The sequence below is a fragment of the Diprion similis genome, chromosome 4 (genome assembly GCF_021155765.1).
Source record: "Diprion similis isolate iyDipSimi1 chromosome 4, iyDipSimi1.1, whole genome shotgun sequence".
NCBI lineage: Eukaryota > Metazoa > Arthropoda > Insecta > Hymenoptera > Diprionidae > Diprion > Diprion similis.
The window spans coordinates 12,378,696-12,397,323 of NC_060108.1; the positions used below are offsets into that span (position 1 = coordinate 12,378,696).

The following is an 18,628-nucleotide window of genomic DNA, read 5'->3' on the forward strand; positions in this document are numbered from 1 at the left end:
TCATCGTAGTTATTTAAGTATACTGTAACATTGTACAATGAGATGAATAAAATTTTTGTGCCCCTAATCTCATCATGCTGCTTCTCAGGGAGGTTTTACAACCGCATCCCAAGCTACAACCTAAGCGCTTTGAAGAGAATTTGAAAAACTGATGAATACAATAAAAACAAAATTAAAAAACTTCAACTAACAATAATTAGAACCTGAGATTTATTAAGGATCGCATTCCTCGCATCGATGGATGTGAATTTGCAGGTATTAAAGATTCAAGGTATGCGTAGATGCAGGAAAATTGATCCTAAGGTATACCGGGTATACCGCAGCAGCTATCTGCCTCTGTCAGTTGCCATGGAACTGAGTAAACAAATAACAGATGATTCATTGATCCGTACTGCTAGTTTTCCGACAAGCTCGCCATGTGGTCAACAGTTTTCTGTCAAACGTGCCGGATTTCAAACGTCATAAGTCACTACATCGATAGCGCCTCCTCAATGTGGCTGAGCATTCCCTCTGTAGCTGAAATTCAAAGTAAAGCATTAAATATTCAGAAGGAAGCTACACCGTAGAAAATTAAGTTACACATGGAAGCACTATGGATCATTTAAGCAGAGCGACACCATCCTGTTTCGGAGACTCTGACGGAGGAAATGAATGTGGAACAGATTTTACATGCCGTGTTAAAAGGTTGTCACCAGACTCCTGCAGGAAGGAAAAACTGCCCTGTCATAGAGGTGGAGTTTCGCTCAGTCAGCCTTGTAGAAAGTCCACTAGAGCTGCTTCGGCTTTTGGAGCAAAACCTGGTAGAGGTGCCAAAAGAAAGGACCACAGCAAATACTCTCAGCCCGCCAAACCCGAGGATGGTCACTCCGAAGACAGTTTCGAAAAGGATCCAATCATTTCACTCCCTGAACAGCTCTTGGAGTTTCCTAAGGAAAAGATACCTAGGTGCATTATACTTAGATACGTGTAACTTATAGCCGAGTTGGTTCAATAGCTATTTATGTGGCATGCCCGTAAACCGCCTGTTTTTTTGGCAAGGATAAAGATTTCAGGACGAGCTGAAGGCGAGCCGGAAGCGCGTACTGAAATTATCCGAGGCAAAAAACGGTTTACGGGCATGCGACGTACAATATTTTTTACCGTATGGGCATTGAAAAGCAAAAGGAAGAGTGAGGTTATGTCGCGATCTCTTCGACGAAGCTACTTTATTCGGCAGTTTGGGATGCGCACTTCGAACTGCGCATCAAAACTGCGGAATAAAGACTTTATTCCGCAACTTTGTTCGCTGCCGTATAAAGCGTCACTTTACGGAACGAAAACTGCTACAAAAGTAAACTTTTCAATGCCCATGCCGTAAAAATTATATTTTAGAGTTATTCGCCAAATGGTAGTTTTATTCTTTTAATATTTTCCTCGGACTTATCACGAACACAGGCTTATCAGATGCACCCCTTCCAAAGCTCGCCAGCAACAGGAGCTCAATTTCAAAATGAACTGCTACACGGCACTACGTAAACGGCGTGAGGAATTCAGGGAAAGGGTGGTTAAGATCGTCTCTGCGGCTGATGAAACGGCCGATGTGTGTCCTTGTGATCCTGGAGATGGCTGGTTAACGGAGGACGAACGAGAACTGCTCAGATATTACTATTACATTCTACACGGTATCGACAATGCTCATGTTGGACCCATCGACGTCGCGGTGATGAAGAATATCATCGCTCTCATACCCATTAATTGGAGAGAACACTTTCCAGAAATCTTAAAGCAGCTTGAAAAAGATGCTCTAGACGACTACATGCTCAGTGTCAAGAAATCCGTCGTTGATTTTGTTCTTCAGGATCCACAGAAGCTAGAAAGTATGGAAGAAGAAGTGGTGGGTTGGAATTCTGATATCCAGATTATCCATGAAGATCCTGAGCGACAAACAGTCATCCGCAATATTATGTTATATTTCAGCAAACAGTATCGAATGAAAATTACGAAATCAAACACTTCCCACCACAGCACAGTATCCGGTATAAGACGACCCAAGCAAAGTTAGAAAAGATTTTGAACTTGTACAACCCTTGCATTCGCAAGACCCTGGATCTCTGGTACAGAGAATTTCAGTGAGTACACTAAAAAATTGTCGGTTTTGGAATACTTATTTTGAAAGGTACTCTCCTGCCGTTTTTAGTCAATTACGGCTGATAAACAAAAGAGAACTTGAGACCTACGGTGAGATCTATGACCTGGAGAGTTTTGACTGGAGATTTTCACGAATGGTCGCGAAAGCTAAAGATGCGTTATGCAACAATTGGTTTCCGAAAATCTTACGCATATTTACAGCTGTAAGTATCGCAGAAAATTTAAAATTATCAGGGCTGAATGGATTTGCCATTGAGTGAAGTAAAATAGCGTTACCACGATTTCCTCACGTCTTCGAGCCCGGTTTCAGGGACATAAAAAGGGATTGCTACCAGGTGCAGGCAATCCAACAAAGAGAGAACAATTTTTTCACTGTCTGGCAACAATTATGGAATCGCAACTCCGCGATATTTGTTTGGAATCAATGAAAGACTATATGGATTATATTTTGAGCTTTCGAGTAAGTAACAAGTTTATTTTTATTTTGTGAGAACCTTTGAGTTTTGCTGCAGTCGTCAGTTTGTAACTCGAGGAATTTAGTCCACACCGACATTCATATTCACTTCAAAACTTCTTTTCATGCAGACGAAGAGAATATTAAATGTGAAAAATGTAAGTGCTAAGTTTTTTGTTTTTTCGTCGACTAGATATTTGTCAAATTGATTGTAGAAAAAATTTATAGAAAACTTACCTGTTTTCAATAATTAAACAATCATACGCATTGGTAGTGTGGATTCAACTTGAACGTGATCATAAGAAACAAAACTTTAACGTTCGAGCCCTCCTTCAAGAACTTCACAGACACTTTGATCACCCTCTTGACTTCACTTCTGGAGGCAGTAAAACATATACCTCGCCTTGAAGTTAAATTATACAAAGATTACAACGGACCTCTTAAGGTTTTGCAGGTACTGTGCCTCACTCGAGATGATACCTATTCAGACATCAAGGACGTTATAACTTTTTACCAAGTCACAAATATTCTAAATTTAATTCCACTAACATCCCGCTTCATTCAAACTACCACAGCCAGTCATTCTTCGTGAAGTCATCGATAGTTACAGTCAGCAAATCGTCAATCTCATCGAGGACCAACGTGTCGGTCCAGAGCAACGGCTACGGGACTTTGACCAGTACATGTCATTGATCGATGATCACGAAAACCGAACGGTTTTTGAGTTCATAGACGCAGATCCTCCGCATAATCTGCAAGAATACGTTGTGCTAATCGACAAGTTTCACCAGCTCAGCATAGACATCCCTGTGATGAATGAACACACGGTTTTCGTGGGAATGTTTGCCATACGAAGAACGCATCTGATTGAAAGTATCGCAGCAATGGCAGCTGCTCAGAAAGAAACCCTTGTATTGGAGATGGTTTCAGATTATCAGCACAAATGTAGATTGTAAGCCCAATAATTTTTTTGTTCTGATTTTCAACGCTGTTCCTCTCCAAACATGAAAAAGGAACAAATCTTTGGGTTTGGTCCGGTTGTTACTTATTGACAACTTAATTTGCCCGATAATAATTTCTGAAATCTATAATCTGTAGGATCTGCGAGGAATATGAAGCCATTGCTGATCAAGCCCTCTGCACTCCCCCAGGGACTCCTGAACTCATGCAGCTTATAAAGTTTGTAAAGAAAGCTGAAAATGAATTGGTGTGTTTGCTTGAAGAGAGGCTAAGAGAAGTTTTGCAGTACATCATATTTTTGACAGATTACTCCCTACTCACACCTGTCGAAATAAAATCAGTGAATGCTGCTTTTAATTGGTAGGAATTCACCACTGTTTTTTGCCCCCAAATTAATCTCCGTTTCGACTATTTCCACTTTTTGCTTTTGGAAAGGTGCTACCGCATGCCTTCTGTCTTCGAAGAACACCGAGAAATAGTGGCACAGAAAACGATTGAATATCAGGAAGTTCTGTCAGTACGAATTCAAAAATTCGAACAAGACTTACAGCTATACTGGAAGCAGTGTGATGAAATACAGTATTGGGGTAATGTAGATGAGATATTTCGTTACAAAAAGAAGACCACGAGTCTTGAGAACAGACTAATCGCGGCTATGGATAGAATTGAAAGATTCAACGAGGAGGAACAAATGTTCGGCTGGGAATTGTCGCAGTATCCACTTCGTAAAAAGGTAAGCTGATGCATCTTCGAACTCTCCAACCGATCCGAAACTCATGGCACATCGCTCAAAAACAGATTGCTGACAGACTGATGCCCTACAAAAAGTTGTTCGATGCTGCATGCGAGTTTCTTTCTAACTATGAAAAGTGGACAAGCGCTCAAATCGGGTCATACGATCCTGAAACAATCGAGTCAGACGTTGGCGTTGCTTATCGAATAGTCTACAAGCTCGAAAAGACCTTCCAGGAACCAATCCCCAGGAAATTGGCTGAGACAATCAAATGTAAAATCGAGGAATTCAAAGAACACCTACCCGTCATAATGACGCTGGGAAATCCTGGACTGAAGGCTAGACATTGGGAACAGGTTTCGGAACTCGTTGGTTTTCCCATTAAAGTTGATCATAACATGACGCTGGCAAAGGCAAGTGATTTAATCGACGCACAATACTCTCAAATCGATTTGTGTTACATGATCCAATAACTTTCGGGCAATGAAATGATACATAGATATTAGATTTCGGGCTGGACGAGTACGTGGATAAGTTTGAGGCCCTCTCTGAGGCTGCAACGAAAGAGAACAACTTGGAAAAAGCTCTTCAGAGAATGCACACTGATTGGACAGAGATGGAGTTCACGGTCACTCCATATCGCGATACTGGAACATACGTTGTGGCCAGTGTAGATGATATCCAGCTGCTGCTGGACGACCATCTGACCAAGGCTCAGACGATGAAGAACTCTGTCTACATTAAACCGTTTGAGAGTGAGACTCTGTAAGCAATTGGTCTCAAATACGAATGGTTAAACTGTTGCTATCAACAATATAACTGTGGTTGTGCATCTTTCATCTTTCCAGAGAATGGGAAGCCAAACTTCATTTACTACAAGATATTATCGATTATTGGTTGAAAGTGCAATCAACATGGATGTATCTCGAGCCAATTTTCTCCTCTCCTGACATCCAGCAGCAGATGCCCGAAGAGGGACGCCGCTTCAATGCTGTTGACAAGGCATGTTAAAAATATTAAAAAACGAGAATCACTGGTTATATCGAAACCATTCTGATTTAGATTTGGCGAGACATCATGGGCACTGTGATATCCAATCCCAGAGTTTTGACGGTAGTCGAAATTGAAAAAATGCTCGATCGTCTCCAAAAAAGTATGGGGCTCTTGGAACTGATTCAAAAAGGATTGAATGAATATTTGGAAAAAAAGAGATTGTACTTTGCTAGATTTTTTTTCCTATCGAATGACGAGTTATTGGAAATTTTATCCGAAACCAAGGATCCAACTAGGTAAGTCTATCTGCTCGACGTTAAGTCTGGCACAAGAAAAATTCAGCATTTTTTTTTCATCTGTTACAGAGTTCAACCTCACTTAAAAAAATGTTTCGAAGGAATAGCAAAATTGAATTTCACCGAAGACATGGAAGTCACTGCAATGAGATCGTCCGAAGGCGAAGAAGTTACACTCGAGTTTATAATCGACACTTCAGCAGCTCGGGGACAGGTTGAAAAGTGGCTCTTACAGCTCGAAGATGACATGAAAAAAAGTGTACGCGCTATGGTGCGTACTCTGAACAAATTTAATACAATAATGTCACTATTGTCATTCGGTATCGATGATATCTTATCTTTGTTTTCTCTAATGGGCAGGTTATAAATGCGAAAAACACCTATCCAAAAAAGCTCAGGTCAAAGTGGGTGCTGGACTGGCCAGGGCAGACCGTTCTCTGCATCGGACAAATGTACTGGACGGCCGAAGTCACTGTAGCTTTTTCTCAAGGGCAGAAAGGGCTGAAGGAATATATTGAAAAGTGCAACTACAATTTGAATCAGATCATCATTCTAGTGCGTGGAAAACTGTCCGTCCAAAATCGCACGACATTAGGTAAGAAGGGGACATTTACTTACACTGTGGATTTGCAAATGTGACACTTTCAATATTTCGCGATCTTTATCTTGCTAGGAGCGCTAGTCACGTTAGATGTTCATGCTCGAGATGTTTTGGTGGGATTGTGGGAAGATCAAGTTGAGTCGGAAACGGATTTCAAATGGCTGTGTCAGATGCGTTACTACTGGCAGGTGAGAACTTCAAAAATGAAGAAAATCGATCCCACTTTTGTTTTTATCATCAATTTTTCTAATTATTTCGCAGATGGATAACTTGCAAACAATGATGATCAATTCTTCGTTGAGCTACGGTTACGAATATCTAGGAAACTCACCGCGACTTGTTATAACCCCGTTGACAGACAGGTGCTACAGAACATTGTTCGGTGCTTTAAGTCTTCATCTTGGTGGAGCTCCAGAGGGTCCTGCAGGTACTGGCAAGACAGAGACTACCAAAGACCTGGCAAAGGCTGTCGCGAAGCAGTGCGTCGTATTCAATTGTTCCGATGGGTTGGACTACCTTGCCCTTGGTAAATTTTTCAAGGTACGGTTGACATGACGAAAACACATCTCCTCTTGTCATCTTCCTTCTATGGTACCCAAAAATTATCTGCATTATGCAGGGCCTAGCATCATGTGGAGCGTGGTCATGCTTCGACGAGTTCAATCGCATCGATCTCGAAGTCCTCTCGGTAGTCGCTCAACAAATTCTTACCATCCAACGCGGTATTCAATCGGGAAAGCAAACGCTTATTTTCGAAGGCACTCAACTGACCCTGGATCCAACCTGCGCAGTTTTTATCACAATGAATCCTGGCTATGCCGGAAGATCGGAGCTTCCGGACAACTTGAAAGCTCTTTTCCGTTCTGTTGCCATGATGGTCAGTGACTCCGTGAGCTTGTCAATTTTAATATATTTTCGAATGATCGTTAGGTTTGTGTTTTCAACTTTATAGGTACCAGATTACGGATTAATATCAGAGAACACATTGTACTCATATGGCTTCTATAACGCGCGACCATTGTCCGTAAAAATCGTGATGGCCTACAGACTCTGCTCGGAACAGCTGTCAAGTCAATGCCATTACGATTACGGAATGAGAGCCGTGAAATCCGTACTCGTAGCTGCTGGAAATTTGAAATTGAAGTATCCAAACGAGAATGAAGATATACTGATGCTACGCAGCATTAAAGATGTCAACCTTCCGAAATTCCTCAGTCATGACTTGCCACTATTTCATGTAAGTTTCATTTTCTATGGTACAATTGTCAACTTGTTAGATGAAATGAAAAATAACATCGAAATCCACAGGGCATTGCTTCAGATCTTTTCCCTAACGTGGTTCTTCCTGAACCTGACTATACTGATTTGAATACTTGCGCTCGGGACGCGTGTGAAAAGGCTAACATTCAATGCACACCAGTATTCCTCGAAAAAATCCAGCAAATATTCGAAATGATGATTGTGAGGCACGGCTTCATGATCGTCGGGTATCCTTTTGGCGGAAAAACTACAGCTTACAGAATGCTCGCTGACGCATTGGAGTTGATCGAGCAACGGGTATGAGATCATTGCTCATCCAGTTCTCGCCTTCACTATTTAGTGCTAATCATTTATATTGTCACAGCAATTAATGGACGAGCATAAAGTTGAGATAACTGTAATTAATCCGAAGTCTATTACGATGGGTCAACTTTACGGACAGTTTGATGGGGCATCACATGAGTGGAGCGACGGGGTACTAGCTGTAAGTTATCGGGCCTTCGCCGTGTCCACAAATGATAATCGCAAGTGGCTAATATTCGATGGGCCTGTGGACGCGGTGTGGATAGAAAACATGAATACTGTTTTAGACGATAATAAAAAGTTGTGCCTAATGAGCGGAGAGATTATCCAGTTGGCACCAACTACCAATTTGATTTTCGAACCGATGGACCTTGAGGTCGCCTCGCCTGCTACGGTATCTCGATGTGGTAATAAATATAAGAAATATAAAAATAAGTCATAGTAACAATATAATTATGCTTCCTAAGCAAATGATCAATTTAACAGGTATGATTTACATGGAACCAGTGGCCTTAGGGTGGACACCCTTGCTATTGTCTTGGCTTCAAGAAATTCCGAAGGCAATAGGAGAATGGCTCAAGAACTTCGTGAGAGACTGCCTATTTTACCGTTTTTGTCGACCATTGTTGCATTTATTACGCAGAGGTGGCGTCACGGTAATTAACGACGCATTTAAGATCCTTTTATTTTGGCTGGGTAAATAATGTTTGATTTTCTTAATCCAGGAACTCGCACCGATGCCTGATTCAAATCTAGTACGGTCACTGATGTACCTCATGGACTGCTTCTTGGAAGATTTTCACGACGAAAAGTTTTTGGAAGGTATGTCTGACATGGACCTCAGGGCACAAACAGAGGTAAGATATATCATAAACGATCTAAGTTTTAGATTGATTGATTGCCTACTGCGGTTCAGTGTTGTTCAATGCTTTACGAACCTGCAGGGCTCGTTCTTTTTCTCCTGTATCTGGGCTATGGGTGGAACACTAGAGGCACGTTACAGAGAAAAGTTCAGTAGACTCTTCCGAGGTTTACTGGAAAAAGAATTTCCCACAGTCCTACTGGAAGAGTTTAGATTGACCAAACCTGTTGATCCTCCAATCAAACCATACATATTCATCATGCCAAAGGACGGGCTTGTTTTCGACTACAGATTCATACGAGAGGTATTTAGACAAACTTACTGTATTGGACACAGAACTTCAAACACTACAGGAAAATTTACATTCACCAGGGTAAAGGGAAATGGAAACTATGGTCCGATGAATTGATAAATGCACCACCCATTCCCCGTGATATACCAGTAAATCAGATTATCGTGCCAACGGTAGAGACAGTGAGGTATACAACCCTCTTCCAATTACTGGTCCAACATCAAAAGCCTGTACTTTTTGTGGGCCCGACCGGCACTGGAAAATCAGTTTACATCGTTGACTTTCTGCTGAAAAAGAACAACACAAATATCTATAAACCATTATTCATCAATTTCTCGGCACAGACAACCGCTAATCAAACTCAAGACATCATTATGAGCAAGCTAGATAAACGTAGAAAAGGTGTATATGGTCCGCCGATTGGAAAGAGATGGGTCATTTTTGTAGACGACGTTTCTATGCCTTTAAAAGAAATCTACGGAGCGCAGCCTCCGATCGAGTTGTTGAGGCAATGGCTGGACCATTGGCAGTGGTAAACATCCAAAGATTTATCTGTTGTTCTGTGGTTATAAGATCATGTAAACATCGGAGATAATTTGCAGGTATGATAGAAAAGAAATTGTCCCGATGAAACTTATCGAGATTCAGTTGATGTGTGCCATGGGACCACCCGGTGGTAGTGGTAAAGATGTTACACCACGGTTCAAACGTCATTTCTTCACATTAACTATATCCGAGTTCGAAGACGACGTTATGATCACAATATTTAGTAAAATTGTTCTCTGGCATTTAGATACTAGGTAAGTACTCTCGGTGGCTGAATAACTAGATTATGTACAGAGAAGGTCAACAAATCTAATATCTCGAATTATCTCTTCAGGGGATTTAGCAAAGAGTTTGATCCATGCATTGAACAGATTGTAATGGCAACCATGGACATCTACAAAGAGAGTCTCAGGCATCTCTTGCCAACTCCTGCTAAGTCCCACTACTTATTCAATCTTCGTGATTTCTCGAGGGTAATACAGGTAGGCGAAATCAGTATGCTCACAATGTCACGAACAACCATATCATGAAGTTTTACTTCATCTTTCGTTGCTGATGGCACAACATTTAATTCCACTATAGGGTGTACTCTTGTCTGTTCCGGAAACAATGCCCACACTGGTCAATATGAAACGACTATGGGTTCATGAGATCCTCCGGGTATACGGCGACAGATTGGTCGACGAGACAGACACCAATTGGCTTATCGACCAGCTTCACAGAACCGTTCAGGAGAGAATGGAAATAGACATGGACTATATGTTCAGCGATTTGACCGCGGATAAGAAAGGACCTGTAAGATACCGCTAGCATCCAATCACTCAGAGAGTACTGTTATACTAATTTCTTCGCATTCCTAGGTCGGGGACTTCGAACTTCGGAACTTGTTATATTGCGACTTCTCTGACCCAAAAGTTGACATACGCCAGTACCAGGAAGTCCAGGACTTGGATAACCTCAGAGTAATCGTCGAAGCGTATCTTGCAGAGTTCAACTCGATGACAAAAAAGCCAATGAATCTGGTGCTATTCAGGTAACTCTCTTTGATTTAAACTTTATCTATAGATTTCTGTAAATTTAATGTCAAGCAAAATATATGGGTGATTCGTACTAAAGTACTATTACGACGCATAAATTGATAAATATTCTTAATGATTCATTCAGATTTGCAATTGAGCATCTTTCAAAAATATGCCGGATCATAAAGCAGCCCCGAAGCCATGCCCTGCTGGTTGGAGTTGGAGGATCCGGAAGACAGTCCCTTACCAGATTGGCCGCACACATTTCCGAGTACGAACTTTTCCAAGTCGAAATCAGCAAACAATATGGTAGCAATGAGTGGCATGATGATCTCAAAGTCATCCTGACAAAAAGCACCGCAACAGATCTACATTCTACTTTCCTTTTCACCGACACGCAGATCAAGGAAGAAAGCTTTTTGGAGGACATTAGCAATATGTTGAATTCTGGAGAGGTCAGTTATCCAAGATCATACTTCAGAAGCTTTTGAACAGTAGGTATATCTAAAATAAATCACCATACAGGTGCCGAATCTATTTTCCGCTGACGAGAGAGCAGAAATTTGTGAAAAAATGCGACAGATCGATCGCCAAAGAGAAAAGTCTGTGCAGACTGACGGCAGTCCAGTAGCACTGTTCAACTTCTTCGTCCAAATTGCTCGCGATCAATTACATATCGTTGTGGCAATGTCTCCAATCGGCGATGGCTTTCGCAACAGAATCCGGAAATTCCCAGCTCTGGTTAATTGCTGTACCATTGACTGGCTCCAGGTTAGCACTTTCTGCAACCCATCATTCCTTGGATCATCAAAGTATCTTCTTCTAAGATCTCAATTGGATCGTGATTATTTGATCCTATTCAGCCGTGGCCAGAGGATGCACTACTAGCGGTGGCGACTCGATTTTTGGGTGAAATTGAACTTCCACAAGAGGAAAGGATTGCTTGCATTGACATGTGTCAGTACTTTCATATGTCAACGCAGCAGATGAGTAAGGAATTCTTTACAAGGGTACGCCGGAAGACATATGTCACCCCAACGTCATACTTGGAATTAATCAACACGTTCAAATCTCTATTAGAAAAGAAAAGAAGGTAAGTTTTAATTCACTGTAATATTGAACCATACTAATTCAGATCTGCGTTGAAACCTTCGTGATGTTCAGCGAGGTGATATTTGCAAAAACGCGATACGAAGGAGGTCTGGATAAACTAGACAACACCAATCAACAAGTCAAAGAAATGCAAGAAACCTTAAGGGAATTACAACCAATGCTCGTCACTGCAGCGAGTGAAGTTCAGCAAATACTTGAGCATGTTGAAGCCGAGAGTGTCCAAGTAGCTGAAGTAGAGAAAGTTGTTAAAGTAGATGAAGAAGCAGCGCAGGTGAGATGAGCTACTTTGTTATGCTTGGTCACCTACATCTCTACATCTCTTTATTATTCAGGTACTGATTTGAACTTTTTAGGAAGTAGCAGCAGCAGCATCTAAAATCAAGTCAGAATGTGACGCAAACTTAGAGCAAGCAATGCCAATTCTGAATCGTGCTAATGCCGCTTTGAACACTCTGACACCTGCCGATATCGCGGTGGTCAAAACAATGAAAAATCCACCTGCTGGTGTGAAACTAGTAATGGAAAGCGTCTGCATTCTCAAGGTTAGCACTTTTTGTCTATGCGATTCAACTTCGGTCGTTTCATCTCGTGTGATATGTGTGCTGCATCTAATAATTCTCTCGATCTACAGGAAGTCAAACCGGAAAGAGTGCAAGGACCTGATGGAAAGTTGTGCGATGATTATTGGAAAGCATCGTTAAAAGTTTTGAGTGACATGAAGTTCATGGATTCCTTGATAAATTATGATAAGGATAATATCCCTGAACGCGTGATGGAGAAGATACGAAAAGATTATCTAACCAACATAAATTTCGATCCTGACAAAATCAAGACTGCATCAACTGCCTGCGAAGGCTTATGTCGCTGGGTTTATGCTATATCCGAGTACGATAAAGTCGCTAAAGTCGTTGCCCCGAAGAAGAGGGCTTTGGCCGAAGCGCAAGCAAAGTACAACGACGCCATGGGTGAACTTGCGATCAAGCGCGAACAGCTTCGACAAGTCCAGGTAATCATTATCAGCCGATAATAGTTTTACTTATGTTTTTCAAGTTCACACAAAATGCATTGGTCTCAGGCAAAACTGACGGCACTTGAAGACGTCTTACGGACTCGTAAGGCCGATTACCAGGGAATGATGGATAAGGTTACAGACTGTGAGCAAAAACTGAGACGAGCTGAAGAACTCATAGGAGGCTTAGGAGGTGAATACACGCGGTGGTCCGAGAGTGCAAAGTCGTTGGGTGAAAGGTAGGATTTTCATAATCAAGCGTTTTGTCACATTGGTATCGTGGAACTTGTGAGATGTAAATAAAGGTCATAATGAGATGGTGCTAATTCACCAAAACTTTTTTATCAGATATTTCCAACTAACTGGAGACATTATAATCGGTTCGGGGATAGTGGCATACCTTGGCCCTTACACGACCCCGTTCCGTGTGGGCCAAATTGAGAAATGGGTGAAACTGTGTACTGACTTAAAAGTAACATGTACCGAAGATTTTCAATTGAGGGATACTTTGGGCGATCCTGTGCTTATTCGATCGTGGAATATATTTGGTCTCCCCAGTGATTCATTCTCTATCGACAATGGGATTATAGTAACGTAAGTTATAGAAGATGATAAAGATAGCCAGTTATCCTTTATTCAAAATGATTCGGTTATTGCTTAGAAATGCTTGTCGATGGCCACTCATGATCGACCCTCAAGGACAGGCCAACAAGTGGGTGAAGAATATGGAAAAAGCAAACAACATGAGCATCATTCGCCTAACACAAGGAGACTATACAAGAGCTCTGGAAAACGCAATACAATTTGGACTTCCGCTTTTATTAGAAAACGTTGGCGAAGAGCTGGATGCTTTGCTGGAACCAGTTCTGATGAAGCAGACCTTCAAGCAGGGTGGAGCACTATGCATTAAGCTAGGAGACACAATAGTGGAATACAGTAATAATTTCAGGCACGTACACTATGAGAGACCAAATATAAAATCTTAATCAATGCATGTTAACAATAAGAACAATTTTAATATTACAGATTCTACATTACAACGAAGCTGCAGAATCCTCACTATTTGCCTGAAGTAGCAGTAAAGGTGACGTTGCTAAATTTCATGATCACACCCGGTGGACTGGAAGATCAACTCCTGGGAATAGTAGTTGCAAAAGAACGACCAGATCTTGAGTCAGAGAAAAATGCTCTAATCGTTCAAGGAGCTGCCAATAAAAAGTAAGTCGATGTATTCGTATTTGAGTACTCACACTTTTGACGTACAAATAATTATAATTTACTTATAAAAACAGAATGTTAAAAGAGACTGAAGACAAAATCTTGGAAGTTCTGTCAGCTTCTGAGGGTAACATCCTGGAGGATGAAGGAGCCATTAGCATTCTGAGCTCGTCGAAAATTTTGAGCAACGATATTCAAATCAAGCAAGCAGCAGCCGAAGTCACTGAGAAGTCGATCGACGTTGCTCGACTGCAGTACACTCCGATCGCAGTTTACTCTACGGTTCTGTTTTTTACTATAGGTAAGATACTATCACGGTCTGATATTTCACATACTTGAATTTTTTTTTTTTTGCTTTCAATATTGAATTAATGTAAGTAAAATGAATCACAATTCATTGATTTTTTACAGCTGTATTGGCCAACATAGATCCGATGTATCAGTATTCACTGGCCTGGTTTGTTAATCTCTTCAAGGCAGCTATCGAAAACACTGAGCAGCTCGACGACGTGCAATTACGCTTGGCCGACTTGACGAAATACTTTACGTATTCTCTTTACGTCAATATATGTCGCTCTCTATTCGAAAAGGACAAGCTACTATTCTCATTTCTACTCGTCATTAATTTATTGAACAAAGACGGACAAGTCTCAATGTCTCATTGGATGTTTCTTTTGACGGGTGGAATTGGCTTAGACAATCCATTTGAAAATCCAACTAATTGGCTTCCAGTCAAATCTTGGAACGAACTCTGCAGATTGGATACCGTTGAGGGTTTCAAGGTTGATTATTATTTATTTTTTTATTTATATAAGAAGATGGCATTAAATTTTTTTTCATTATTACTCTATAGGGAATCAAAGAATCGTTTACTGCTAATTTATCAGCTTGGAAGTCAGTCTTTGACGATAAGCAACCGCAATATGCAACTCTACCTGTTCCGTTCGATAATGTTAAGCAAATGGAACGAATGTTGATCCTCAGATGCATTCGACCGGACAAAATTGTACCAGCAGTTCAGGCTTTCGTTGAAGGTAAGAAATGTGCTGATAAATCTCTGATAAGTACCTAATATATATTACACTTTAAATGCACGTTTTCCAGCCGAAATGGGTAGGCAGTTTGTGGAGCCTCCACCTTTCGATCTAGCAGCATCATATGCCGATTCTCACTGCTGCATACCGCTTATCTTCGTTTTAACACCTGGAGCCGATCCGAACCAAGTACTGCTAAAGTTTGCCGATGACCAGGGATTTGGAGCAGAAAAACTGTTTTCTTTGTCATTAGGACAAGGTGATGATTGATTGGAAATGTTAGATCAATTATAAAATGAAGTTCATCGCATTGTAATTTTACACTTTCTCTGGTATCAGGCCAAGGCCCAATAGCTGTGAAGCTGATCAACGACGGAGTGAAATTCGGCTATTGGGTGGTACTTCAAAACTGCCACTTGGCCAAGAGTTGGATGAGCACTTTGGAGAAGATCTGCGAGGGTTTGCTTCCTGATACGATCCACCCTGACTTTCGATTGTGGCTGACCAGCTACCCTGCTGATTATTTTCCAGTATCAGTTCTCCAAAATGGTGTCAAAATGACCAACGAACCACCAAGTGGCCTTCGCGCAAACATCATACGCTCATATCTAAGTGATCCCATCTCGGATTCCGATTTCTACGAATCCTGTACCCAAAGCGACTCCTTTAAGAAACTTCTGTACTCTTTGTGTTTTTTCCACGCAATTGTGCAAGAGAGAAGGAAATTTGGGCCCATCGGGTGGAACACTCCGTACGAGTTCAACGAGACCGATTTGCGAATCAGCGTATTCCAGCTTCACATATTTCTAAACCAATACAGTGACGTGCAGTATGAGGCTCTTAAATACTTAACAGGGGAGTGCAATTACGGAGGAAGGGTTACCGACGAGTGGGATAGACGGACATTGGTCACAATCTTGGCTAAGTTTTACTGCAAGTATGTACAATTATTGCTATTCAAGACCTTAAAATCCTTCAATCGAAAAAAAATAATTTCAGGGAAGTCGTCGAACAAGAAATTTACTACTACGATTCATCATCTACGATTTATTATTGTCCATCTGCTAAAGAATACGAAGCCTATATGGAGTACACCAGAAACTTGCCCTTGATTACTGGACCAAGTGTGTTTGGGATGAACGAGAACGCAGACATCATCAAGGAAGGGCAAGAAACTGATCTTCTGTTCCAATCAGTGCTCTTAACTCAGGTAAAACCAGACGCATAAGATTAGAATCTTTTGTTCTCTCTTAGTTCCATTCTTCATTCAGTGCTCATGCTTTCACGCTGCTAGGATCGGACGGTATGTATATGTGGGTGCTAGAATTAGTAATGCGCAACTGTAGTTTCTCTAATATATAATTAATAAACATCTCTTTTATTCCAATTACTGCTACTGTAGGACCTATGGATGCTGGAGGTAGGTAGTCGATTCGCGTAGTTAATTTTTCACGACATATTTTTCATTACATGGATATTCTTTTTATGCTGCTGTACAGAAACTGAAGGTAATTTACCTACGACTGAATTATCGTAGGTGATAAAGTAATATAAACATTAATAATTCTTGACGTTGATAAGTGGCATCACTCAAAAATATGTTACGTTTATTCATTACGGAACCTAAAATGTCTTCATCATCTGTCTTTTGACACAGGAAACCGGTGATACGGACAGCAGCGGCAAATCAGCAGATGAAATCGTGTTTTCGGTATCCAGCGATATTTTGAACAAATTGCCAAATGACTTTGATCTTGTCGAAGCTTTAGAACGCTATCCAACCTCATACAATCAAAGTATGAATACTGTTCTGGTTCAAGAAATGGGACGATTCAACAAGCTTCTACAGTGCATTAGAAGTAGCCTTATCAATGTTCAAAAGGCAATCAAAGGTACTAATTTCTACTAGCTATTTTCGCGGAAAAGGAATTTTAAAATACAATTTTATAACTGCAATTTTTATTTCTACTATCGTGCAAAAGGATTTGTGTCCATGTCTTATGAGCTGGAAGAAGTCGTGGGATCCATTTTGACCGGAAGAATCCCTGGATTATGGAAACAGAATTCCTATCCGTCATTAAAACCGCTCGGCAGCTATGTTAACGATTTTCTACAACGATTGGCTTTCCTGCAGGTATCTGTTCTGTACTGCTTTGTTGAGCTAAAGTATATCAGAAGATAGAAAATACTAAGCGAGCTTGACAATATTTTGTTTATTTCAGCTCTGGTTCGAAGAGGGTCCGCCGATTACTTTCTGGATATCCGGGTTCTATTTCACGCAAGCATTTCTCACTGGAGCTAGGCAGAACTACGCAAGAAAGTATCACATCCCCATCGATCTCCTAGTATACGATTTCATGCCACAAAAGGAAAAGAATTTCACGCAGCCTCCGGAAGACGGTATCTACATTTACGGACTGTTTCTAGACGGTGCCAGGTTTAATATGACTCAAATGATGCTGGATGAAAGTCTTCCAAAAGTCCTTTACGACGATGTGCCTTTCGTAAGAATTAGTTTCATAATACATAAAAATAAAAAACACATATGTGAAGACAGGTACACAGCTTTCAGTTTACGAATATCGCTAAAAGTTACGATATAATGAATAAAAACTACATACTTTAATGTTTCAGCTCTTGTTAACGCCAATGAAAAAAGAAGACGTACCCGAGAGACTTACTTACACTTGTCCAGTGTACAAAACGAGTGAACGTAGAGGTGTTCTATCCACCACTGGTCATTCTACAAATTTTGTAATCGCTATATGGCTCCCAACGAACAAACCACCTGAACACTGGATCATTCGAGGGGTGGCAATGCTATGTCAACTTTCTCAGTGATCCAATATCCTCATCGAGAATAAATAGATATGATCTTACCTTTAAGTATAATTGCAGATATCAAGCAGTCTTGTTTTTTTAATTAATCAATTTTAATCCGTCTTATTTGACGGTGCTAGATTATAATATGAACCAAATAGTCAACGAGATTTACTGTAATCCAAAAAGGTAAGTAATTACGTTGTTGATTTATAATTATTAAATTGAATACCGGTGAACTATCAAGAAAAGTGCTCACTGATTCAACTGAAACGGCGGAAACTATTCAGGATGTAATTATTTGCATAGCAAGTATTTGACCTAATAATCAATTATATGACGAAATGATATACAATAAATATGTAAACAGCTGATTTATAACTTTCTAAGAGTGTCTTGAAATACTGCAGAGAAATGCTTGTTAGGGATCGTATATTTTTGTAACAACCAATTGGTGCTTCAGTGAATAGAGCACGACTGTTGAAACAAATCCAATTCATATGAATACAGCTGCCGATACTGAAAAGTGGTGAGTAGACGTTTTATTGCTTCAAGCTAACGACATCTCTAATTGTTTATCACAGTTTATTTATCTGTGAATAATTTGTATGATAATTTATTCAGCGAGCTGTGAATACGAGCAGCCTTTGACTAAATTCTTCCGTGAATAGAGCAGCCCTTCGGATAGTTTTGTATTGCGGATTGCCTATTTCTCGGTATACAGGAGTTCCTTGTATTTTTTAATATCTGAGAGTAACCCTGGTTAAAAAGGGCCAAATGCACCTGTTCCTGGATTTTTGAACTATCCATTGAGAAATATTTCTTCGATCATAAAAGGACGTATCCAGGGGTTTATAACTCAATAACTCCCTTCACCCTCTCTGGGTGTTAAAAAAATGACATTTTATGCATTCGATTTTTTATCTCAAGACTCAATTGACGGATTCTTAATAAGAAAATTATGGGTATCCATTACCGAAAGACCTCT

At 40.6% G+C, this 18,628-nt stretch overlaps 1 protein-coding gene across 1 annotated transcript; it reads left to right on the plus strand.

Moving 5' to 3' along the window:
- Positions 1–373: 373 nt before the first annotated feature.
- Positions 374–18,015, plus strand: LOC124405867 (dynein axonemal heavy chain 7-like). The gene is made up of 53 exons (XM_046881127.1): positions 374–945; positions 1,435–1,873; positions 1,957–2,108; positions 2,177–2,330; positions 2,438–2,587; positions 2,713–2,739; positions 2,856–3,035; positions 3,157–3,533; positions 3,680–3,901; positions 3,977–4,274; positions 4,340–4,687; positions 4,774–5,039; positions 5,123–5,276; positions 5,337–5,563; positions 5,633–5,834; positions 5,924–6,158; positions 6,237–6,352; positions 6,426–6,704; positions 6,784–7,041; positions 7,117–7,401; positions 7,473–7,721; positions 7,789–8,134; positions 8,214–8,383; positions 8,453–8,584; positions 8,672–8,893; positions 8,962–9,413; positions 9,484–9,681; positions 9,762–9,909; positions 10,010–10,222; positions 10,288–10,460; positions 10,592–10,901; positions 10,972–11,217; positions 11,310–11,539; positions 11,611–11,830; positions 11,913–12,101; positions 12,191–12,565; positions 12,635–12,807; positions 12,917–13,162; positions 13,230–13,517; positions 13,595–13,786; positions 13,861–14,087; positions 14,198–14,568; positions 14,640–14,820; positions 14,891–15,079; positions 15,160–15,757; positions 15,820–16,030; positions 16,115–16,123; positions 16,223–16,240; positions 16,320–16,328; positions 16,478–16,712; positions 16,803–16,954; positions 17,043–17,324; positions 17,455–18,015. Exons 1-53 carry the CDS (start codon positions 593–595, stop codon positions 17,659–17,661), a joined length of 12,183 nt encoding a protein of 4,060 aa, XP_046737083.1. The 5' UTR covers positions 374–592; the 3' UTR covers positions 17,662–18,015.
- Positions 18,016–18,628: the final 613 nt, after the last annotated feature.